The 25,358-nt window shown below is 49.6% G+C and overlaps 1 protein-coding gene across 2 annotated transcripts in view; it reads left to right on the top strand.

The window, feature by feature from the left end:
• Positions 1-23,342, top strand: part of VANGL1 (VANGL planar cell polarity protein 1) — a 48,005-nt gene extending 24,663 nt beyond the window's left edge. For both annotated transcript variants that reach the window (XM_082687784.1, XM_082687785.1), the window contains 4 exons: positions 13,714-13,847; positions 15,321-15,453; positions 16,321-16,555; positions 20,792-23,342. In XM_082687784.1, coding sequence (XP_082543910.1) covers positions 13,714-13,847; positions 15,321-15,453; positions 16,321-16,555; positions 20,792-21,052 — 763 coding nt within the window. In that variant the 3' untranslated portion in view covers positions 21,053-23,342. The remainder of the gene's footprint in view (positions 1-13,713; positions 13,848-15,320; positions 15,454-16,320; positions 16,556-20,791) is intronic.
• The last annotated feature ends 2,016 nt before the right edge of the window (positions 23,343-25,358 follow it).

The raw sequence follows: 25,358 nt of genomic DNA, 5'->3' as shown, positions 1-25,358 counted from the left end.
GGGGACTGTATGCTTCCTCGGGGTCGCACCCCTCCCCTGTGCCTTGGGATAGTTGTGTTCATGCTCACAGTACTGCTTTCAGAACACTCGAATGAGCTCAGAAGCATGTTTGTGTTGTGTATCTTGGGCCAGGCTGGACCCTAGCTCTTTTGTTAAATACATGATTCTGTTTAACTCCTAGCTTCAGGGTTGGAAAGGGGAGAACGCAGAGGGTTAGAGATGTCTGGCTTGCATCCTGCAGGCATTTCTTAGCCTGTTGCTTCCTTTGTTCAGTTAGCAAACACCAGGACCTTAAAACCACACAGCAGTAGGGGCGCCTGGGTGGCTCAGTGGGTTAAGCCTCTGCCTTCAGCTCAGGTCATGATCTTAGGATCCTGGGATTGAGCCCCGCATGGGGCTCTCTGCTCAGCAGGGAGCCTGCTTGCCCCCCACCACCCACCACCCCCCACTTCGCCCCAGCCTGCCTCTCTGCCTATTTGTGATCTCTATCAAATAAACAAAATCTTTACAAAAAAAAAAAAAAAAAGAAAAAGAAATGATTCTTGGATTGCTTTTAAACATTGCAAGTTTATGATCATGCATACTCATAGCATTGCTGTGTTGAAAGACACTGTTGTGGTTCCCCCACCCCACCCCTGCAACTCATAGGTGGAAATGAGAAACATGTTATTGGATAATGGTGGAAAGACCATTGTTTTTATAAGTGGCAAGGAACTTGGCTGAGCTGTATTGGTGTTCTAGTGTTCTGTGGCAGGTAAAATTTGTGAGTGAGGGATGGAATTGGATATCTGGCTGAGGTATTTATGTTTATTTTTTTAGAGAGAGGGAGCACGCGCATGTGGGCAGGTCTGGAGAGGAGGCAGAGGGAGAGAGAATCTTAAACAGGCCCTACATCTGGCATGAGCCCATCACAGGGCTCAGTCCCACAACCCTGAGATCATGACCTGAGCTGAAATCAAGAGCTGGATGCTTAACCAACTGAGCCACCCAGGCGCCCCATAGCTGAGGAATTTCTAAGCCAAGTGTTGAAGATGCACCCAATAAAAGACGGCAGCGTGGGTCCTCCATCACTGCTCATATAATATGTGAGAAGAGGAAGCTGGGTTGCAGAAGGAATTCTGCAAACAGGAATCCATACTTGAAGATTTGGAAAATTCTCAGCCTATCCATAGTATAAACAATGATTAAGTGTATACTGAAGAGGACACCAAGGGTGTGGTCACACAACTGTTTGACTATTTGTTAAGTTTGTTTGTTTGTTTGTTTGTTTGTTTAAGTAATCTCCACACCCATCGTGGGGCTCTTGTGAACTCATGACCTGGAGATCAAGAGTCCCACACTCTACCGCCTGAGCCAGCCAGGCGCCAACTCTTTGATTTAATCAGCATTTAACCTGCTATTCCAGCAGAAGCCAAGAATAAGGATGGGAAGGTGGGTTCGTACCAGTGCCAGCACCACTAGCACCTGAGACTAAAGGAAACAGAAGAGTGGGTTGGGGGTGGGGGCGGGGGAGGGGGGTTGATGGAAGGAAGGCTTCGAACATGCAGTATCCTTCAAGGAAAGCAAAGAAGGACCCCAAAGGTGATCCAGAGATCATTAGGGCACCCCTCCCACCGCAGGCCCAGGGGTCAGGGTGCTTCCTCACTGGCTTCATAGGATGGGCCCCCCACCGTGGTGGGCCGGGTGGCCATTGCTGAGAGTGCCTGGACAGGGCCACCCCCAGAGCCCCGAGGACGCAGCATTGAATCAAAGAGGATTATCCTGAAGATCAAGATCTTAAGATCTAATGGGATTGGCCCTGCTAGGTTTTGGGCTTATTTGGGACCCATCACCCCTTTCCTTCCAGGTTCTCCCTTTTGGAATGGGAATGCCTATCCTCCTATGCCTGTCTCGTGACTATATTGGAAGCACATAAGTTATCTGGTAACACAGGTTCACAGCTGGAGAGGGACCTTACCTCGGTATGGGTTTTACTGTGAGTCTTGGCACTTAGGTGAGACCTTGCACTTTGGGCTGGTGCCTGAATGAGTCAGGACCTGTCGGGGCTATTAGGATGGAATTGGTTTATTTTGCACAGGAGAAGGACATGAATTTTAGGGGTCAGGGATGAAATATTACAGACTGAATTGTGACCATCCAGAATCTATAGGTTGAAGCTCTAAACCCCATGTGTTTGGAGATGGGGTATCTGAGGAAGTAATTATGTACGGTTCAGTGAGGTCATAGATCTGCTAAAATATGTGTCCTTATGAGACAGAGGGAGAGAGTATGTGTAAACTCTACTCTCTCCCTCTCTCCCTCTGCCCATGAACCAAGGAAAGGTCACGTGTGGATATCACAAGAAGGCCGTCATCTGCAAGCCAGCCGCAGGGCTCTCCCCAGAAATGGAATCAGCGAAACCTTAATCTTAGACTTCTAGGCTTCAGAACTGGAAGAAAATAAGTTTCTGTTGTTTCAGCCACTCAGTTTGTGGTATTTTGTGATGGCAGCCCAAGCTAAGACAGGGGCAGTATACACGGGTGACCCTTGACCCCAGAGCCCCAGGAAACCGTGGGATCAGTGGGCACAGTTCAACCCTGATGAAACGGAGCTCATATTATCCTTCTTTGGCTCATGCCTGCGTCCTCCCAGCTTGAGTGGGAGCCCCTCTTCTCTAGAATGTACTTCAGTTTTCTGGTTAGAAGTGAGAAAGGGAGCATCTCCAGGGGAGATTAAGGTTAATCCAGTAATTCCAGGGCAAGTCCAGCTCCCTTGAAATCTTATGTCTGTGATTCTGGGTCAAGTGATACCCACCCAAGTCAGTGATGACCAGTGAGATCGGACTGTCGCGCTGGGCTGTGGGCCCTCCCTCCCACGTTCAAGACCAGCAGCCATGGTTTGGGGAGGACCCAGCGCCATCGGCTGTGAAGTGGGGTGGTGTTTTTAGATGACCACCAGAGGTTTGGGTTCATGTCACTTACGATCATGGTCTCATACACAATTTCACTTTTAGAAACGCCTGTTTTGTTTAACTGCTTTTCAGTAAAGATGTATGACGGTCCTCACTCCTACCCCCTCCAAGCGCAAGGGCTAAAAAAAAAAAAAAAAAAAAAAAAAAGAGCAGAAGAGGGTAGAGTGGAAAGGTTTCTGCTCAGATCAGCTTTGCTGTGGGAGAACCTTGAGGGCGGGCACAGAGCTGCCGTTTGTGGTTTGGCCACAAGGTGCCTGTTCAAAGTGGCTGTAATGAGAGCAGAAGGTGCTGGACACTGCAGCCCTGTGTGTTTGCACAGCTGCCTCCTGGCAGCCGCTGCAGCTGGGAAGGCTTCCCTCGAATGCTGTCTGCCCAGAAGGCTCGCTCCAAGGCCCAGAGGAGCCACCCCTCGAAGAGCTCAGCCACTGACGGCCAGAGAGCCGGGGCCACAGGTGGCTGGGCCGTAGATCCCATACCCTGGAGAGTGTGCTGTTGCTTTTCCCGCAGGACTCCCACTACAGATAGGGCCTGGCATCCTGCGTGTCTCCCCGAGGACTGATGGGTGTGATCTGATGTAGTGTGTGACTAGCTCTGCTAATCCTCAAGAATGCCAATGGACGGGGGTCTGCTGTCCCTGTCCTGCTCTGCTCTGTGCCCATTCTGGCTCAGTACCTGCCAAGAGGGGTCCAGTTGCCCAGGCTGGCTGCCCTCAGACTCCAGACTCTTCATGCCGTGCTTCTGTGGTTCTCCCCAAAACCAGAAGTCCTGCCGGTGAGAAATGTGAGGCCAGATGAGAGAATGCCAGGCCAGCATCCGGGGTGGGTCTGGAGGAACCTTAGTTCCTGTCTCAATCTCGGTCTTCGAGAGCCCTCAGCAGCCACTTGTCTTTGATGTTTATCTGGCGTGATTTAGCACAGTCTCTGGAACCATCGAGAAAGTTGCATTTCCATCCCAGGCGGGGCAGGTGCAGCCCGAACTGGATGGTGCAGGAGGTGGCTGCGCAGTGGGGTCTGGGCCCTGGCCTGGAAGCGTGTCTGTGGGCTCTCCAGGTGGACCGTGGCAATAGCCAAACCTGTCACTCACAGGGAGCATTTCTCACGTCTGGCAGCATCTCTGCTGTAGCAAAGGTCGTCAGGTGGACAGTCGGCCATGATGGGATCAGCTGCTCGAAGGAGGCTGCCTCGGGGCGGACACCACACGCAGAACTGCCCGATGGATGGAGGCATTTCAGGCAGAAAGTATGACATGTGGGACAGCTTTCTGTTGTTTAGTCCCTGAAACCACCAGGCCGGTGCTTGTAGCCATTACTCCTTCTCAGCCTCACGGACTCCCCGGGCAAGACAGAGTGGGTCTCCTCTGGACATGTTCTCAGTGTGGTCTGACTGACCTTAGAGGGCATTTTCCAGTGTTATCCTTCATCAGGGACAATAAAGTGCAGAGGGAGGTTCTCTAGAGCTCCCCAGATGGTGCTTTCAAGCCCATTCCACGGTGACCAACTCCTGTTGACTCTACCTCCTCTGAGCTGTCAGAGCTGATATTCCCAGCTTCTGGTCTCTCTCCTGGTGGGGAAGCCATGCAGGGCTTGTCTGCAGCCCCGTATTCAGTGCCCAGGCCAGGGCCACTTGGCAGCCTATGAATATGGGTTCAGAGAACTAGGTTGCACTGCAGTGACCACTCCATGGAGCTGGGGAGCCTGCAGGCCGGGGCCCCCCTGGGAATCCATGCGGCCTAGAGAAGGGCCTCCACAGGCCATCCTGGCAGGACAGGGCCCCATCTCTGTGTCTTCTGTCAGTCTGCCTCATGTCCCCAGATTTCAAGCACCGGTCTATGTCCCTCTTGGCCTATTGTGACAGAGTCCCCAAAAATCTAGCCTCCCAGGTCTTTGTGCCATCTAATCCAGCTCTGTCAGTAGACACAAGCCATGCTTCATTTTTGCCCCTCCCTGCCCTCAAGTTCCAAGGTGCTCATTGCCTGTTATCTGTGTGGGACTCGTGGAATCCACATCCCCAAAGGCAGTTGCAAGAGAAACATTTTAATTAAAAGGTAGGAGGTCTCGGAGATGCAAAACGTGTGGGCTGGCCTCCCAGCAGAGGCGGCAGTGGCGTTTGGGGGTGAATTATACTCGCGTCTCTGAGACTCACATGAACATTGCTGCAAATTGTCCCAACTCCTGGTCACCCTGAAGTCACTTGATCTCTCCGTCCAGGGGCCAGTGAAGCTCACACATCCATGTGGCAGTCTTGCTGTCTCTTCCAGGGAGAGGTCAGTCAGATAAAACTTGGTTCATCAGCTGGCTTGCCTGCATTGGGAGTTTTCGTAAAATGCTGAAACTTTTAGAGTTTTCTCAAAGACCCTGGCTTCGGGCCTAAAATGCAGTCCGAGGAGCAGGCACACCTTGAAGAGTAGGAGAGGAGGAAGCCTTGGCACCGGCAACCTTTACTGTTGCCATCCTTTGGGTCTTCACGGCCTGCTCACCCTCTCTCCCACCCACACGCTCTGTGTCTGTCCCACCCTCTCTCCCCTCTCTCCTTTGCCAGCCTCTCAGCCTCCTTCCTCTTGACCTGCCTCCGTCCTTCTTGCCCTAAATACACGTGTGTTCATTTCCTAAAGCTGCTGTAGCAGAGGATACCACACTAGGTGGCTTAAAACAGTGGTCTCTCAGGCACCTGGGTGACGTCTGTTTTCGGCTTGGGTCATGATCCCAGAGTCCCAGAATCAAGCCCCCCCCCGCCCCCCCCCCCCCCGTGTCAGGCTCCCTGCTCAGCGGGGGGGGGCATGCCTCTCTTTCTGCCCCTTCTCCGACTCATTCTCTCAATTGCTCTCTCTCTCTCTCTCTCAAATAAATGTTTAAAACAAGTAAAAACAAAACCAGTGTTCACTCTCAGTTTTAGAAGCTAGGAGTCTACAATCTCGATAGTGGCAGGACCATGTGCCCTCTGGAGCGTGTCGGGAAGAACCCTGCCTTGTCCTTCTAGCTTCTGATGGTGGCCGGCCATCCTCGGCTCTCCTTGGTTTTGCGGCCTCATTACTGTGATCTGTGTGCTCTGTCGCCACATGGTGTTCTTGCCTGTGTCTCCTTTTCTTAGTAGACACCAGCATGACCTTTGCTTAGCGCACTCACGTCTGTGAAGATCCTTTTCTGCGGTTGTGGGTATGCACATGGATTTGGGGGACATGCTCTTCATCCCACTATAGCAGGTTCTCACAGCTGCTCTGTGACTCAACAGTGCGGCCCTGTCACTCTTACTGAAGGTATTGAGGAGGATGGTTTTACACCAGCCTGCTTCTGCCCGCATTGCTTCCTCTGCCTGGAAGTGGCTTTACAGTCCATGTCCACATGGTGTGGCCATCATTCATCATTTAAGACGTAACTGGAAAACTCAGCTTCACCTCCTCAGCAGATCTTCCCCCTGAAGCCCCCATCCTGGTCACATGTTCTGTCCCAACCCAGTGGGGGTGGGGGATCATCACACCAATGGGACCTTAACGCCTCTCAAGGTTCTCTTCACATTTATATCCAGGTCCTTGGGATTTAGCTGGAGCTCTTAATTCATACTGGCCTGTGAATGGTGTTGGAGAGACTGGTGGTTAAGATTTTTGGGTGTCAGCATGCTTCGGTGCCTCGCAAGGTAATGAGTACTTGCCCTGAAAGCAGGCCTTTGCAGATTTTACTGTGACTAGAGCTCTGTCTCTTCAGTACTTTCCTGTCAGTACACACTGAGGTGATCAGCTTCATGGTAGCTGGCATTTATGTGGGGTGTTGACATGTAAGAGATGCTTCCACGTTTTTCACGCATAAAGAAAGCTGTTTTTGGTTGGCAGAGCCAAAAAGGGCAAATGAATATTAGAAAAGACGTGGCTAAAGCCAGAATGAGGCTTCCCCATCCGGCCCTGTCACAGAGAGAGATAGCCTTTCTCGCTGCCCTGGGAGACAGTAAAGGCTGTGAAGTATGAGGGTCTCAGACTGCCTGAGCTCTGAACCATGAATGTTTTGGTTTTAACAGCATGTATTTTTTTCAAGATTTTATTTATTTATTTGTGAGAGAGAGAGAGAGTAGGGAGAGGAGCAGAGGGAGAGGGACAAACAGACTCTTGCACTGAGCTCAGGTCCCAGCACGGGGCTCGATCTCAGGACCCTGAGATCGTGACCGGAGCCAAAATCAAGAGTTGGCTGCTTAGCCAACTGAGCCACCCAGGCGTCCCTTAATAGCGTGTGTTAATTGTGGAGGCTACAACCAGATCCAGGGAAAGGTGGATGAAATAACTCCTTATGTGTGCGTGTGCATATACATGTGTGTGCAGGCGTGTATTTTGTGCACACATGTCCACATGCTTTTATAGGCCTCCGTGTTCTTCTGTGCACAGTAAGAGAGTTAAAGGGGGGAGGTAAATGGCCACAATTGTTTCCCTCAAGTATTTGGTGAGCCTTCACAAGAAAGGGGGCTTGGGGTCCAGAAGGAAGCTGTGGGTGGACCACTGGCTAGAACTTTGAGAAGGGTCATCCCAAGGCCAAGCGAGAGTGAATTTTTTTTTTTTTTTTCATGAGAGGCTGGCGGCTGTCTGGGCTGTTGTCAAGGGAGTCAGTACATGGATTGGGAGTTTGGCCTATCTGGACCCTGATTTCTTTGCTTCTTGTGTCTCCTCCTGGGTGAAAACTAAGGTTCTCTTCGTTCTCTGAAGAGTAAAAGTTTGTGATTCCGTGTAAGTGGAGCTGAGGTCATGCTTTTATGCCCAGAGACTGTAGGAATAATCTAGCCGCCAGCAGCCTCTTCTCTTGCTGCCAAATGACCGTTTGTAGTTGCCTGATGCCCTGTAGTTTATAAACACGTTCCCTGGCCTGATTCTGTTGGCTCTCCCCGACATCCACACACAGCAGTCGGTGCCCTCCATCCATCACGGACCAAGAAACAGGCCCAGAGCGGGCAATGACTTCTTCGGGGCTATACGGGAGCAGGAGCGGATCTGGGATCTTGGCCTTCTGAGTCTGAGGCTGGCCTGTTTATACCAAGCCTGCTGAGAGTGGTCAGGAAGCACTGCATAGAAACAGAGAGCGTAGGGTTGATTCACTAACAAAGCAGTGCAGAGGGCATCTGCCCTGGCTCATTTCCCGTGGCAGTGCCCTCACGGTGGGCGCTGAGTTGAGGGAATAGAGCAGGAACACTTGGGGACAGAGGGCCTCCCCAGCATACCTGGAGGTGTACGCTCGTCATGCTTCCATACAGGAGCCATTTGCTTTGGGCCAGGTGCTTGGGAATACCGTATCTCATTTAATCTTTAACACACACCTTTAAAACATTCCCTCCTTGGGAGCAAGAAAGTAGAAGTGGACTCCCAAGTCTCCGGGACTTTTCCCAACCTCAATGCCAACTGACCTTGAAGCCTCGGAAAGTCATAGAATTTAGATTTGCCCCGGTTGATATTTTGGCTCGGGAGTTCACTGCCCCAGCTGACACCAGGCTCTGGCCAGCGCCTGGCGTATTTGGCTTTTGCTGTCTATCTCTGGAACTTCTGACCCGCTACCCACACCAGCCCCAGTCATTTCGTTGACCTTTCAGTGATAAATTTTATAGAGTTGAGCATCTTGGAGCCAGCTTAGTTTTATAGCAGGGCTTTCGGTATTGTTCTTCCCATCCTACAGACATAGAATCAGAGGTTTGGAGAACAGAATTATAATGTATTCAAGTTCAAAGAATAAATGGTAGAGGCAAGAGTCATGCTGTCTGGGGCAATTCTGTCAGGCAAAGCTGTCTGGTGCCATTCGCTCTGTGCATACTTCCTCCCACAACAGACATGCACGGGACTGCAGGAAGCGTGGACACAGGGGATACTCTTTCGGTTTTGGCTTTGGTTTTCAGAATTCCTCTTTCAAAAACATGTCTTTCAGGTTTTTATGAACTCAAATGCGAACTCCGTTTGGAGGTGCTTCTCTCGGCTGCAGCGCGAGCAAGAGCCCCTCGTCTCCGTTGCCGTGGTGGCCGTGTGACCGTTGTCAACAACACTGGAAATGTTTTCCTGGTTGATAAGACACAAAAGGCCACAACCCTTCTCATTCCACCATTTTTGTCCTAAAAAGAGACTAGGCCACTCGGGCAGTGTGGTCGGCGATGAGTCTCACACTGAAATGTGGCTGTTGAACTGCCACAACTCTGTGCTGATCTATGGCCAGCCTGTCTTGTGCACAACTTCAAGTTGGGATCAGCCCAGGCCGGGCAGAGTTGAGGGGCTTGCTTTCACACGGGCAGTAACATTAGCTTCTTCTGACACTAGATATTGCCTCACACGGTTGTCTTACATGTGCACGTCTTTCTGCACAAAGTCCTGTCACAGCCCCGCGTATCACCATACTGGCTTCCGCAGCTGTTTGTGGTCTGGGAAGGGGTATGTCCCGGGATAGGGAGATGGGTGGGTGGGCTGGAACACGGTATTAATTGAGCTCAGCATTCTCTGTCTTGGGAGAGTGCTCCTTGCCGTGGGGTTTTGGTGGGGCCACGTCTGTAATCTGTACATCAGGCTCCACCTGCCTATTATATGGGGTTTCTGTATAAGGATGGTTTAGTCAGATTACTGTTTCTCGAAATCGGATGGTGATAAGAGAGGTGGCAGGTTTCTCACCAACTTGCTTTTTCTTGCCTCCCTCCTTCCCCAGAGATGATCTGGTCTGGAGACTAGGACTAGTTAAAGGATTTGCTTTTCCCCATCCCTGAGGCCCCTTTTGCCTTGGAAACCTCATGGTTTTTAGGAAAGGCATGCTTAGGACTAATCCTACACATGTTGGAATTCTAGGGTTTCCTACATGAACAAGTTGAGCCAGTGAGTATACTTGGGGGAAGTTGTAGGAAGTGTCCCTTGTGCACGGGGCCTTGCCTTAGAGAGAGAATAACATGCTTGAAGACCTCTCAAGTCCTGTGTGGGGGCTGTTGGTGCTGTGCATTTAGGGGGCCAGAGAGTTAGAAAAGGCTTCCCCAAAGAAATCGGGCCTGCTTTGGCCTTGGAAGACACCACATTTGGAAGGTGGCGAAGAACAGAGGCAGGAAGATACTGAACCTTGACATTGGCCGAGAAGAAGGGTGCTCCTGCATCCTGGCATTGTGAGCCATGGCTGAGGCCAATGCTGGGTGCCTGGCAGACTGTCCCTTCAGTGGGTGCTGAATTGCTCTTTTACTGAAGAGCCAAATGATACATTAGTAGCAAGTTCCTTTGAACCTGCAGTCAGGTATCTGACAAACTCAGTCAATTCACAGCATGAATCAGGATCCAGAACAGAAATGAAAAAGACCTTTGGCCTTGGACTGACACAGACCACAGACTCCCATGCCACAGCGGGGATCACTTAGCTGGAGCAGAGTTCCTCACTTGGGTCTCTCAAAGCCCTTTTCCCTGTTTATACCCAAGCTGAGGGTATATGAGAATGGAAAGATGATGGCCAGAGGCAGGTAGATTGACGGCCTCTGGGAAGGACTCTGATCGCCATAGTCAGGGAATATGGAAAGGATGTGAAGAAACAGCTGAGTGTTCATACTGCCCTGCGTCGTGGGGTGTGGGAACAGGTGGCCTCTGTCTCCTGTGGGGGCTGACATCTTTGCTGGGCTGCCTGTGTCGCACAGCTCATGATTAAAGTGTGAACATTCATCCTGAGTCACCAGCAAGGCTTTTTCATGTATAGCTTCCTCTCTTTAAAAACATGAAAAAAGGCATATTGTATTTTAATCCAAATTTCACAATCATATATATATATATTTTTTTTAAGTTGGGTACTTCAGTTATGCATTGTTTTCTGTTGCATGAAGCTTCTCATACCTTGACATTGCTAGATCTGTTGGGTGTTGTGCAGTTTCCCATAGGTTAGGGCGTGCAGCTCTCTTAGATGCATTTCTAAACTTCCCGGGAGAGTCCCTCAGCTCCTGCGTTCACTTGTCAGCCCAAGGGGCTGGCCAGGTCCATGGCTGCTTCTGGCAAATTCTGATGCATCTGTGGAGATGACAGTGCTGGAGGAAGGGAGCACTGCCTGACTTTTCACCCTTATTCAGTTCCCCCGAGCGAAGGTTCTTGAAGGCTGTGAGACCTGCACACATACCATCAGCAGCTCTTGCCCCATCCTGGAGCATTCCCCGGTGCCACTGGGGCTTTGGCAAGGCTGGGCTTTGCTTTGAGGGGTTCCTCAGACTTGCCCCAGTGTGGAGAGCATCTGCCTGCAGCCCTGTCTTCGAAGGGGGCAGGGTGTGGGGTGTGCACCCTTACAAGGGAAGGCCTGACAGAGCCAGGCATGGACAGAAACCCCTTCTCCGGGCAGCACAGTGCATTGTCTGTGGTTTGGGGAGGAGAGGTTGGGAAATAGAGCCACCAGGCTCCCATCCAGCTTTCTCTCAGCCGCCTAGCAGGCCCTGGCTGGGCTAGTAGGCTCCCCTGGGCTCCTCTTTGTGGCCTGGCTGAACAGAAGAGCCAAACCCAGCAACCACAAGAGGGTTTGCTTTGAAGATGGGCCTGAGAATAACCTCTGAGTGGCCTTTCAATTTTTCAAATTTTGATCAGGGCGATAATTCTCTGCTGGAATCCAGGAGCCGAGAGAGGTTTTCATGTCCATGTGGGAATGTGGGAGGAAATATGTGCTCCCCAGCATGTCTGTTGTGCATAAACGGGGACATTTCAGTGAGGAGGGGCGTCTTATCTCACTAGGCCCAGAGCCTCCAGAGATGCACGGGCAGGAGGTGGGATGGTGCCTATGAGGGCAAGTTTTTGTGAGTGTGCACGTGTCCCCAGGCCCTGGAGAGTCTCTGGAGGGAAGGGGGTGGTGGAGAAGAAATGCTCGCCCCACTCTGGAAATTACCAGAGTCAGGGGTCAAGGAGGAGATGGGGCCGTGCTAAGCTGAAAGCCACAGGGCAGACTTGCATGGGAACAGAAGGGACTTTGCCACAAAACCTCAACTCAGGGACCACTTCTTTGCTCAGGGGGGCTGCTCTGGCACCCTCCCGAGTCTGGGTGTTCTGAAGCTCTTCTCTCTGCTACCCCAGCGCACGTGCATTCCAGTTAGCTCCCTTGGGTTTAGGGTCTCTGCCAGGCTAAGGAGCAGCTCCTTGCATCATATCTTTGCACTCCCAGGGCTGGGCAGATGGGGGCGCTCCACTGTGGCCGCAACAATGAGCCGCTAAATGATGAGGGCTTTCAAAATGTGGGTTTGCCCTCAGGACTCTTCTACTTCCCTTATACAGGGTGAGTCACGCCAGATCCCCAGCACCCCCACCCGCCCCCCTCCACCACCACCTCCCCTCATGAGTGTACGTATCAGGGTTGATACTAAGCATCTGAGCCCTGATCATGGATGGAGGGACTGTCGGGATGTAAGTGAGAAAGCTTTGCCGTGACTCTGCTCTCAAGGAGATTAACTGATTGACTTCTAGATTGTTGCAGGACTCCATGCTAAACCAGGGGAGCTGAGTGGTGGGTTGACAGAGCGTCCTGCTGTTAGCTTAGACCCTGTATGGTCTCAGTGTGATGTGAGAATCCCTGAGCCACGTGGAGAGTTCTGGCAGTCATCCAGGCACAGAAGGCAGCCCTGTCCTGGCGCCCGGGCTGTTGTAAGTAATCTTTGTCACCGCACCCACCTAGCAAGGCCTGGGAAGGAGAATATCAAGGACAAGATACAAAGAAAATTTGTGGGGCTGGTGTGGGTACGTCCACTGCCCCACAGAAGCCACACATTGCAGGGGAAGAACACAGGCTAGAGCCTTGGAATTCCAGATTAGAGATCCAGCTCTTCGGTTTGGTATGCATGCCGTGTGCCGGTCAGAGATTTTCGAACCTCGGTCTTCTTACTGTGAATGATTGTGGAAGTCAGACAAGACGGTACATGAAAACCCATGCCTCATGAGTACAGGTCTCTCTTTGAAGTGGTGAGTGGCATGCATCAACGACCAAGAGCAAGTTCTTTAGCCACCAGTCAGGAGTAGGGGCACCTTCCCTTTCCACCCTCCCACCTGTCGGTGTTACCTCCTCTCTGCTTCTCTGCTGCTGTCCGAGGGGCCAAACAGGTGACAGAGGAGAGGTTGCAGGACATTAGAGCAGAGGGTCCTCTCTGTACACCCCTGGCGTCTAAGGGACAAGAAAGATCGAAGTCTCAGCTGAGGACTGGGAAGGGGGTCTTGCTTCCTTTCAAAGAGCGAGTTCCAGCTGGCCTGGGGCAGAGAGGACAGAACTCAGAGGAGGGATCAGGATTCATTAATGTCTGCAGCCAGCTTCCTTCATGTGTTTTCTGCCGTGTGTGCTTGTAGTTAGTTCTGATCCATGGAGAAACGAAATCCCAGCCTTCCCTACAGCAGGGGTCATGAGGCCTATGGGGAGACCCTGCCCTGGAACCTGAGAATCTGAATCTACACTTTGTTCTTTCACCCATTAGCCTTGCCACCGCCTCTAATTCTCTCGACCATTTGGGGATCCTCAGTTTCCTCTTTTGTAAACTTGGAAAATAGGAAAGTTCTGTGCGGCCTAAACCTGATTCCTTTCTCAACTATTAGCCAGATGGGGTATGGCTCATGACGTATCCTGGGAGAAGGCCAAGAAGCCACTTAATGACTGAACTCAGTCTCACCTTGAAGTTCTCATCCTGGAGACATTATGAGTGGCTGCCCGTGGTACTCTGCTGTTCTATCTGACTCCAAAAGAGGATTTTTATTTTATTTTATTTTATTTTATTTATTTATTTATTGGTCACTTAGAACCTGCTTCTTCTATGAAAAAGCATTGCATTAATTTTGCCCTCTTTTCTCAGTATCCAGCGAGCAGCATTGGTGGTTCTGGAAAATTACTATAAAGATTTCACCATCTATAACCCCAATCTCCTAACAGCCTCCAAATTCCGGGCAGCCAAGCACATGGCCGGGCTGAAAGTCTACAATGTAGATGGTACGTGCCTTGAAATGGTGTCTGAGGTTGGTGGGTGCGGGGCACACAGTTCGGACAACTCTTAAGCTTAAACTCTGTGGTCCGTTTGGTTCTTCTTCCCCTCAGTGTCTGTCTCTATCATACATTCTCATTGCAGAACAATTTTTCTTTCCTTTTCTTTTCTTTTTTCTTCTTTTGTTTTCCTTTTCTTCCTTTCTTTCTCTCTCTCTCTCTTTCAGCAAACATACTTTCAGAGGAATGTTGATTTGCAGTCTACACATGTGGGAGGTTCATTCATTTGAGGGTTTTCTGATTGAAAACAATAGTGATGTGTGTTTCCTGCCTCTTGTGGGAACATCTATGGAAAGCTGCTTTTCAAATTTCGGATAAGTTACCCAAGGATTCAGCTCCCTAGATCCATGAAGCCTGTAGCTCTCAGTAGTTCAGCATCTGGTGAGATACTTAGATTTCTCAATCTTGGCCAGGAGCTGGGGTTGAGTGGGTGGCAGGAGGCCAGAGGCCAGGCTGAGTACGTCAGGCTATCAGATAGTTAAGTGCGAGAAACAGGACACAGTGTCATTTCTTGCTGGGTGCCTTGGGTCAGGGCAAGGGCTTTGTGGGCCCTAGAAGAGGATCCTATTGTTAGCAAGTCAAGTGATTCATGGATGGTGTCAATTTTTAGTGGCCATATCCTCCCCATTGTGGCGGGGGTGGCTGGGGGTGGGGGGAGGCTTTATGAGATGTATGCTCAGTTGGGATTCCCAGAGGACTAGTAAATTTCACCTGTGATCTGAAAACTGAAAATTCCCACCAGCGAAACCACATCATTAACCAAGTAGTTGATACAGAAGAAAGCATGGGATCTGCCTTGTCCTTCTCAAAGTTAAGGCGCTCTGTGGTCAGGGGAACAGGGTGGGGAGTTCTAAGTCTGTATTCACAAATGGGCCATATTGTGAGTCCTCAAGTATTTTATTTTTTAATGAAACATTGTGACTACCGTTGACAGTCCAGCATGGCTTTTCGTCCTGTGCGTAACCAGTGTCTCCATGTCCTTTGACTTTCTTTTTTCTCTGTCCTTGTTCTCCCCTTCCCTCTCATTCTCGCTCATTGTCTTGTTGCTGAAATGTGATGCTCCAGCTACCTTATGGCCAAACTGAAACTTTTTGTAACAGATGGTGAGTAACATCTTCAGCATTCTCTTGTGTGTTATTTTTGGCCAACATTTTCATGGCCCGGCATTCTTCCTCTCCTTCTGAGTTCTTTTTCCATTTCCACAGATGACATGGGTTTGGGGGAGATTTCCTTCCTCTCATGAGCATAGCAAATGTGAGGCAGGAGTGCTGTTCGCCCTTCTGGAAGTTTCTTTTGAGATGGGTGGATGTGCCTCTCAGGGGTTGGGTGGACGGTATCGACAGACCGTGGTACTCATTTCCTACTCTGTTTTGCAGCCCCATGGCATTAAAGCTGTTCTTCCTCCACTGTCCTTCCCCAAAGGCCCCAGTAACAATGCCACTGGTCAGTCCCGGGCCATGATTGCAGCAGCTGCTCGACGCAGAGACTCAAGCCACAATGAGTTGTATTATGAAGAGGCGGAGCACGAGCGGCGGGTGAAGAAGCGGAGAGCGAGGTCTGTTGCCCACGCACCCGCCCCCAACACTAACACCCTGTCATAGGGGAATTTTAATTTTTTTATCACAAGAATGAAATCTGAGTGTGTAAACCTTAGGATTGTATCCTGCTCCATTGTTTCTCATGCGCCAGCGGGACCAGGAAGGCTTATTAAAGCACAGATCTGAGGTTCTGGGCCCCACCTGCAAAAATGACTTACTCCCTCTTCAGTGGGGCTGGAGTTGGGCCTCAGAGTATGCATGTCTTCCAAATTCCCAGCTGATGCTGAAGCTGTTGGCTCACACCCCACACTTTGATGCTCCCCGCCCCCAGTCCTCCCCTAGTCCCTTGCTGGCTCTCAGGTTCTGATCGTGTTAACTGAAGTGGACCAGGTTGGTTTCCGTCCTGTATCCTGGGCCTTTTCCTTCCTTTTTCCCAGGGGCTGCTGTTTGGGTGGCTTAATTGAGGGGGCTACGGCTGTGCTGCTTTGCAAGGCTTCTTCTGTGTCACCAGCCACCTCTCAGTGTGTGCAGAGCCTTTTATGGCCAGATTTTGAGGAATCTTAGAGTTGTTTTCATCTAATCCTTCACTGTAGAGATGGAAGGATTGAAGTGAGTCCCCAAACCCTGTAGTGGCAGAATTGAGAACAGAGGTCAATCTCCTAGTCCCAGGTCTCCTTCCCCCTCACCCCTGCCCCCCCCTTCCTTCCTCCCTTCCTCCCCTCTCAGCCATCTGGAGGGGCCATAATGGAGGGGACCCTCAGGTGAGCTAGCTGGCAGCAGGCTGGGACACAGAGGTGGGTAGGAGGCCCTCCAGCCCCTGAATGTCGTCCAGCCTTGCAGCAGGCCCCATCCTGGTGACCGTCTCGTTGCCCCCCTATCTCCAGGCTGGTGGTTGCGGTGGAGGAGGCCTTCATCCACATCCAGCGTCTCCAGGCCGAAGAGCAGCAGAAAGCCCCCGGGGAGGTGATGGACCCACGGGAGGCGGCCCAGGCCATCTTCCCCTCCATGGCCCGAGCTCTGCAGAAGTACCTGCGGACCACCCGGCAGCAGCACTATCACAGCATGGAGAGCATCCTGCAGCACCTGGCCTTCTGCATCACCAACAGCATGACCCCCAAGGTGCGACTCGCCACAAAGCTTGGCAGGTGTCACCTGTCGATGGTTATGCTCAGGAGCAATGGACTCCAGGATTTCTCTAAAGCCCTGACTCAGGAGGATGGCCAGTTCCTACTTACTTTATATTTTCTGGGTGCCACCGGTTTTTGCAATTGCCTTTCGACAGCCTCTAGATTCAAGCACAGGGAAGCCTTCCACCTAGAGGCAGTAGAGGCAGCAGGGAGGGGCACTCTGTGTGTTCTGGAGCCCAGCTGACGCGTTCCAGCCTGGCTCCTCCCCGTACAAGCTGGTCGCTGCTGTGGGCGGATCGTTTAATGGCTCTGTGCCTCCCTTTCCTACCCTGTAAATGGGGGCTGGTTGTGATACCTACCTCACGGGGTCGTGGTGGGAAATAAAAGAGAGAGTTCACGTGAAGGGCTTCAAGCTGTGCCTGTCATGTGGTAAGGTCTGGATAAATGGCTGTTCTTAGTGGTGAAATGATGCCATCACTCTCCTAGGCATTTTGGACGTCAAAGAGTTAGTTTTACTTGGCCTCTTGAATTACACTTTTACACTTTTGAGTACACTTTTAGGGAGATTGCAAGAAACAGCCATGTAGCTAAGAGAGTGATGGGGCCAAGGAAGCAGAATAGAGTAAGGCTGAGCAAATGACCTGCAATCGGGGGGTGGGGGGGATGCTTGAGTTCCCGGCTCCACCAGTTGATTGGGTCATGACTTTGTAGAAGTCACTCTACATTTGTTTCCTTTTATAAAACAGGGAGAATAGTAGTATCTACCTGATTGCATTGTTGTGTGAAAATTATATTCGATATGGCAACATGACATGTTGATCACGTGGAAGAGAGTAAATGAGCTTCGCCTATAATGCATGTGGAGTGGTTTTTGTTACAAGGATCCATGTTCAGATGCTCCCTGTACATGTACAGCATATGGTTGCATTGTCACCATTAACAACCCTTAGGAAAGCAATGCAGAAATATTCAGTAAGAATCTGTAAGGGTTTCCATATTCGTTGACTTAATAATCCCTCTTCTAGAATAAGCTCTCAGCACAATCAGACACATGCACAAATAATAATGAAGTTGATTTTTGCAAAGTGATCTGGAATAACTCCAAACTGGACATAACTTAAAAGTAGAATGGTAGGGGGGAAAAAAAGTAGAATGGTGGTGGGGCACCTATGTAGCTCAGATGGTTAGGCGTCTGCCTTCGGCTCAGGTCATGATCCCAGGGTCCTGGGATCGAGCCCTGCATTGGGCTCCCTGCTCATCAGGGAGTCCGCTTCTTCCTCTCTCTCCCCACTGTCCACCCTGCTTGTGTTCTGTCACTCTCTCTGTCAAAAAAATAAATAAAATCTTAAAAAAAAATAGAACAGTGGCTTATAAATTATCATGTATCACCTGTTAAAAATAGAAGAATCTTTGTTAGAATATTAAGGTACAGGGGCGCCTGGGTGGCTCAGTGGGTTAAGCCTCTGCCTTCTGCTCAGGTCATGACCTTAGGGTCCTGGGATCGAGGCCTGCTCAGCAGGGGACCTGCTTCCCCCTCTCTTTCTGCCTGCCTCTCTGCATACTTGTGATCTCTCGCTCTCTCTCTGTCAAATAAATAAAATCTTTAAAAAAGAATTAAGTTACCAAAACCAGAATGCAAAAAAGTATGAATAGTTTATCTCCAATGAGTACAGTATGTCTGCATACCTGCTTGTACCATGTAGAACAAAAGCCATTGTTTTCCTTTCTTCAAGATCTTTTAGTTCTTGGTTGCTTTCATTTTCATTAAAGAAACAAAGTATACTTTTCTGAATTAAAAATAACTGATACTCTTTGTAGGAATCCAGGCATTAAAGAAAAATATAATGAGGGTGCCTTGGTGGCACAGTCGGTTAAGCATCCTACTCTAGCCTTCTGCTCAGGTCATATACTTAGGGTCGTGGGATCGAGCCCCATGTCATGCTCCATGCTCAGCTCAGAGCCTACTTGGGATTCTCTCTCTCCCTCTCCCTTTGCCTCTCCCCCCTCTGCTCGCGCATACACTTTTTCAAATAAATAGATCTTTAAACAAAGTTAAAAAAGGAAAAGGAAATTATAATGTGCTAAGGGAAGTTTCCATTCTCCTCCCCTAAAGTTTTTGGTGTGTATGCTTTCAGAGGGGTGTGTGTGATTAAAGAAGGAGTGGGAAAAAGGCAAACCACAAATGGGAGTTCATACCAAACACACACACACACACATGGGAACTTGGAAACTTGCTTTCTTCACTTAAAACTATATCTACAGTGTTTTCCCCTGTCAGTACTTCCAGCTCTCTGCCCTACAGTTCTAATTCATTCTCTTTAATAGCTGCATCTTATCCTGCTGAATACCGTGATTTGTGTAACCAGTGCTTACAATGCACATTTGGATTAATGTCTTTCAGTAGTTTAAACCGGGGCTTGGCTGTTTTTGTTAATCAAGTTTTATTGGAACACAACCCCACCTTTTTATTTCCATATCGTCTATGGCTGCTTTCTCTCTACACAGGCCAAGTTGAGCAGTAGTGACAGAGTGTGGTTTGTGAGGCTGAAAATATTTATGTTAGAGAAAAGTTTGCCAACCCCTGGTCTAAACAGTGTTGCAGCGAGTGTGTTTTTCACATACGTCTTTGTATATCTGTGCAGGTATTTCCAAAGGAGAAATTTCTGGTAGAGGAACAGCTAGATCAAAGGTAGAGATCCTGCCAAATTGTTCTTCCATGGGATGTTACTCTTTCACACTTTGCCTCTGGGATACAATTCTGTTTACTTCCTGCACACACTTGACATATTGGGTGTTACCATTCTTTTTACTCATTGCCCACATAAGAGGCCAAAAAAAAAAAAAAAGTGTGTTTGAATTCATATTTCATGAGTTATCAACGTGGTAGAGCATCTTTTGTTAATTTTCTATGAATATTTAGTATCCTATAAATTATCTTACTACTTTCAGTTCTCTCATTGCTGAGTTGTTTCTTTTTCTTAGGATTCATAAGAGTTATTTTTATATTAGAAGTGTGTTTAGGCATGGTTCTGCTTCCTGCCTTGGAATATAGGCTTATGGATCAGAAATAATGTAGTTGGCAGCAGCAGTGAGGTGTGGATGGAAGGGGATACCATGTAGAAACTGCCCTTGACCTGTGTCTAGGACCAGAGTGACAAATCCCAGTACCTCCTGACTGAATCAGACTTGCTTTTTCTTCTCTTTTCTTACAACTAAACCAGCATCTATTGATTTAATACACACATATATCATTGAGCTCCTGTTATGTCCAGGCACACTGGAAATTCAGATTTAAAAAATAGTTTCTGTCGGGGGTGGGGGGTAAATTCCAGTGTGGGGGACAAACATGCAAATCCGCAGTGATCCTCAGGACAGTAAATGTCACGGGGAAGCCAGGCCAGCGATGATAAGCACCTGGAGGAGGCTGTGTTAATCTGCCCAGAGGTTCAGGGGGTGGTCTGAGGAGAATTGGAAGGCCCAGGAGGAACAACAAATACCAGTGGGTGGGTGGAGAGTTGGAGACCTCCCACAGGTGAGCACTGCTGGAGCACGGGGCTCGTGAGAGGGACGGGCACATGGGTTCTGGCACCGCTCGGGCCTGCCTGTGCTCACTTCATCCCACAGGAAGTCATCATGGCCCGCACTGGTTGGGCTTACTTTGTGCCATGAGACGGTTAGAGGCAGCCATGTCAGCCTCGCTGCCGCCCCCTGAGGAGCTGTTACAGGGTGGTCAAAGGACTTGTCCAACGTCACACAACCCGTGAGTGGCGGAGCGTGCGTTTTTGCGCATGCGTGCAGGAATATCCTAACTTTTTCAGCTTCCGCTTCTCGAGGGCCTCTCTGCGCACTGCCCTTGCCCTGAGGAGCTGTCGGTGTGGGAGCAGGCAGGCCCAGCACAGGTACAAGCGGTGGCAGGCATCGTGGGGGGCCATGGCTTGGCCGGGCTGGTGCCTCGGAGACAGCCTCCACACACACACAGGTGCCAGCCCTCCCTCCAGCCCCGCTTCCAGTTGGAAGTTGGTGGAGGGGAGTGACGAAGTCCTCGGAGGCCTCCCTCCGCCACAAGGACTCCTGTGGGAGCGCCTGATGGGAATACGGCCCGATGAGCCGGGCTCCGTCTCGGTTTGGTGGCAGACATTCTCACCGGGATTAGGTGGGTACACCGCTGCCGTCGCTGCCCTTGATGCGGGCTAGTTCTTTTCTCATGGCCTTTCCCCCTCTTTTTCAGGCCTTTCTAGAACGTTACCTCAGCGCGGGCCCCACCCTGCAGTATGACAAGGAGCGCTGGCTCTCGACGCAGTGGAGACTGGTTAGTGACGAGGCTGTGACGAACGGATTGCGGGATGGCATCGTTTTCGTCCTGAAATGCTTGGACTTCAGCCTCGTGGTCAATGTGAAGAAAATTCCATTCATTGTCCTCTCAGAAGAGTTCATAGACCCCAAATCTCACAAATTTGTCCTTCGCCTACAGTCCGAGACATCGGTTTAAAAGTTTTATATTTGTGGCTTTATTACAAAAAAAAAAAAAAAAAAAGAATATATAGATATATAGATATATGTATACCAGAGGGGCATCTTTTTTTATTATTATTCTTCATTGCTGACTGACACTGGCAGATGACAGACCAGTATCCTTCGACCATCCGCACTTTACTTGGAAGGAAGCAGGGGATGTCTGCCCTGGAAAAAAAGCGACTGACGACATCTGACTCTTGTGGATGGGACTTCTCGCGAAGCTGTTCCCTGGCGTTTTGTAACAGCTGTAAACCAAAGCGGAGCAGGTGGCCCTCGGGAGCCTCGCCCTTCAGTGGCTAGTCCCTGCCTTTCGTCCAGAGCCACGGCCTCCTGTTGCTTCTGGCCCGCCCCCTTGTAAGACCTCCTGGGGGACGCATCTTCATTCTGTTTCGGGAAACCAGGCACGACATGTCCACATGGGTGCTTGTGTACGTGAACGTCCAGTAACACTTCACCCATGGGAGCCACTGGCCCTTCCGGAAATAACTGCCTTCATCTTTGTTCTTTGTTGCCTTAGGTTCTACTGAGAAAGGTCACAATGAAAAATGTGCACTATCACTTGACAGCTCTAAATGATTTTATTTGGTTTTCTCCCCAAAGAGAAAACCTACCTGTCCTGTTTCTGGCCCTGTTTCCCTAGGTTTGAGCAGGTAGCCCGTTCCTGACCCTCTGATGGCCTGCCCATCTCCCTCTATCTGCCTTCCCCTACACGCACAGCACCCCCACCTGGTTGATGGCCCTGGCCAGAGGAGCCCAGCCTGCAGAGCTGCCCAGGACCCAGCTCTCCATGTGTGCTCACAGGCTCTGTGCACTGCCTCCCGTGGGTGCTGTGGCTTGTTTGCCTAGGGAAGCATAGAATGCCAACCAGGTCGAACACAGGGACAGCAGCCTGCCAGATTGTCCCTTTTAGGGTGCATTGGGAGCCCCTCTCCCAGTTCCTCCTCCCCACTGCTCGCAGGGACCAGGGGAAGACTGACACCGCGACTCAGGGACTGGCAGGTGTGGCTTGGAGCCTCTAATTTCCCGGGGAGAGAAGTCCTCACAAAGCTTTGTGGCAAGCTGCCCTGCCCAGGGAGACCAAACAGTGTCCACTGCAGTGACAGCTCCTGCTGTCCGGTCCCGATTTCTGACCACCATCACTGTGCAACTCATGACCTCTGCCACTTACTACGAGGGAAGGGGCAGCTTCGGCACTGGTGTTGGAAGTCCTTGTAGTGGTAGGTAAAGTGGAGAGACGGAATGGGTAAGCAGCAGAGCTTGGGGAAAGGAAAGGGAGAGAGTCGATCTTGGGATCCTGGGGGGCAGGTGGCAAGGCTACCGGGGAGTTCCTGTCTGTGCCTCCATTTGCCTTCCTGTATCCACGGCCAACCTTTACAGAGTATTCACCCTTGCTTTTCCCAAGAATCGGGAGTAGCCAGTCACCTCACATTAGACAAGGAGGACACTGTCAGAATGCTCTACGTGTTTGCGAGCACCCTTCCTGGTTTGGGCATTCCAGAAGTGCTGCGGTATCTGTGTATCTTCTTTAAAAATCAAAACAGGCTTTGGATATTTGTAATACACCTGTACCTGCAAAAGTAAACAGCACTCTTGAACCAACAGCCTGCAGCTCAAACAGATATGTTGGAACAGAAGAAAGGAGGAGCCAGTCGGTGTGGCGTGGAGCCAAGATGCACTATGTTAACTGCGTGGTTCTGTTTATGGAAAGCATACCGTGGAACCGTGGTGCTTTTGTTCTTAGTTTCTGAACTAGACATTCCTTATGCTGATGATGTCTTTCTCAGGAAACATATTTTGGGAGATCGGGCAAGGAATGGTGAAAGCATATGGGACTTCGCCTGGGTCCCGGTTGTCATGCCCCAGACTGTGTGTGTCCGAGGCTTCTGCATCAGGGCACAGCTGCTGGGGATGCTCTGAGTACTTCTCGTAGGTCAGATACAGAACATGTGGTTCATGGCGACACTATTACCTGCATTCTAAAATACTGTGCTTCCAGCCCTGTCTTAAGTTACCCAACCAGAAGGGGTTAAGATGGAGTCATTGCTTTGCTGCTGGTATTCCCAGCAGGGTGAAGAAAGGTTTAAATTAAGGAATTTATTTTCTCTCTACCCTCTTCTTTCTCCCCCAGTCTTTGCATAGGAGAATGTCAGACTTTCTGAAATTATTGTTTCAGTTTTAAATTGGATATCGATTTTTTTACACTGACTTTGTATCGAGTCCCTTTTGAAAGCCTAACAAAATAAAATGCAGGATCTTTGTATAAAGCCTTTGCACTTTCAAAATCTTGATAATTTGAGTTACTGGTGCAGTGGGAACAATGTAAATGGCATTAAAAAGATTTAAGGTTTCAGAAAGCTGCGTCACCCAATCGAAAACGATGCATTTTTATTTCAGTCCTTGGAACCAAATCGGCCATTCTTTGGGAAAGTGGGTAAGCTGCCCTAGGGCTAGTAAAATATATGAGACTTAACAGTGGAGGAGGCAAGATTTCATTTGCCTTAAATGTTTATAGATTTTCTATAACTTTCAACCTAAGTTATTAAAACGTGACTGTTAAATGTTCAGAGTAGAAGACCCGAATCAGGAGCGCCCGCCGGGAATCACTCTCTCCCCTGGTGGTGTTTTAACCAGTGGCTAACTTGGGTTCCTCGGTGTATCCTTCTGAAGGTGGTGATAATTTTTAATCATCCATGAACTGAATGTTAAAATGTCTGCATGCTTTGAGTTGAAAGGGAAGTTAAGGTTTTATATCTCCATCCTTTGCGTTATCAGTGAAGTCGAAACGCAGAATACCGTTGCTAAAGTTCACCCTAATATAAGCCCTTGAGAAAATGCTTGAGCACGTTTTTGCCCAGCTGTCACCATCCCCCTTCTCCCTCTGTCCTTCACTTTCGAATCTACAGACAGGATGAATTCTGTGCACAAGTGGAGCTTGCGCCTCCCTGGTGTGTTGTGTGTTTGTGTGCATGTGCACATCGCACTGGGTTGTTTGCTGGAGTTGGAGCTCCTTTTCCCTGGGGAGGAGGAGGCTGGGCTGGTGCGAGGGAGATGAGATGGGGTGCCCCCCACCACCACCATCACCATACTTGAGACTTCTCTTCATTTTGCATGCACGTATTTCGAAAGTGCTGTTGTAGCTCTGTGACAAGCCCCCTGCCCGTCGGTGTGGCAGATGTCATTACCCTGCCCCTCCTCACTCACCCCACACCTACACCAGGGGAGGTGTTAGTCACACTGTGAAACCAAGAGAATCGGGTCCTTGGTTCACACCCCCTCTGGCTGAGTCCTGTGGGGCTCAGGACTCAGGCTCCCCAAATAGGGGCACATACTTTTTGGTGGGTATGCATTTCCATGTATGTGTGCATGGCCCTGAGTGTAATTACCAATATTATGTTAGCCATCTGAACATCTGTGTCGCCTGTCGCTGGTGGGTGTCATGTCAACTGGTAACTTTCCGCATGTGTTTGTATGGATGAGTGTCTGTGTTTCTACCCTGTGCCCTATGGTGGAGAGATTTCCTAATGGCACCCATCTTTTGGAAGGCTGCTCTAAAGCCAGTTTACTTCTCCCTTGGCTCCTTTTATTCCTTTCCCTCCATGACACTGGCTTCTCCCCAGGAATAAATAGCTTTAGCAGAGAAGAGTCTTCTGGAAAGCTTGATGTCCCGCAGGCAATCCATTAGACTCTTGCCTCAGGACCCTATGAGGTGAAAACACAAGAATCAGAGAAAGGTCAAGCTCTGTCATAATTATTGCTCCAACTTTACTACCCTGAAAGCCTTACTACATATTTCTCAATATAACTTAAAAATTGAGCTTCACCAAGAAAACCATAAGACTGATGACTAAAAGTAGCACAGAAACGTTAACATAATTAAGTAGTCCAGCAGAGATCCTTCCTGCGATTATAAAGTGATGTAAGTATTTCTGGGTAGCATTTATGCTTTATGGATCTTCTTACAAAAAAAATAATAAATCACTACTGTGAATTTATGATGTAACCTTGTCCTATTCCATCATAAATAAAATACGAACTGTTCTGAAGCCCATAGCACAGTCCTTGAATGGTGTTCAGTGCAGCAGTCAACTGAGGTAGTTTAGACTCTATGCTGAAGGCGGTGTGTTGTACTGTAGCCAAGCAGATGCCAACACAATCAGACTTCAGGTCATGTTTTTGACAAAACGTATTCTGTTCAAACAAGGAAGAGAATGGTAGCAACACACATTTATCTGGTATTGTTGTGTGTTTGGGTGCTGTTCCAGAACGTGAAGTCCTTTGAG

This window comes from Mustela nivalis (genome assembly GCF_964662115.1).
Source record: "Mustela nivalis genome assembly, chromosome: 10".
Taxonomy (NCBI): Eukaryota; Metazoa; Chordata; class Mammalia; order Carnivora; family Mustelidae; genus Mustela; species Mustela nivalis.
Note: the sequence above shows the minus strand (reverse complement) of the source record. Positions and strands in the feature narration are given on the sequence as shown.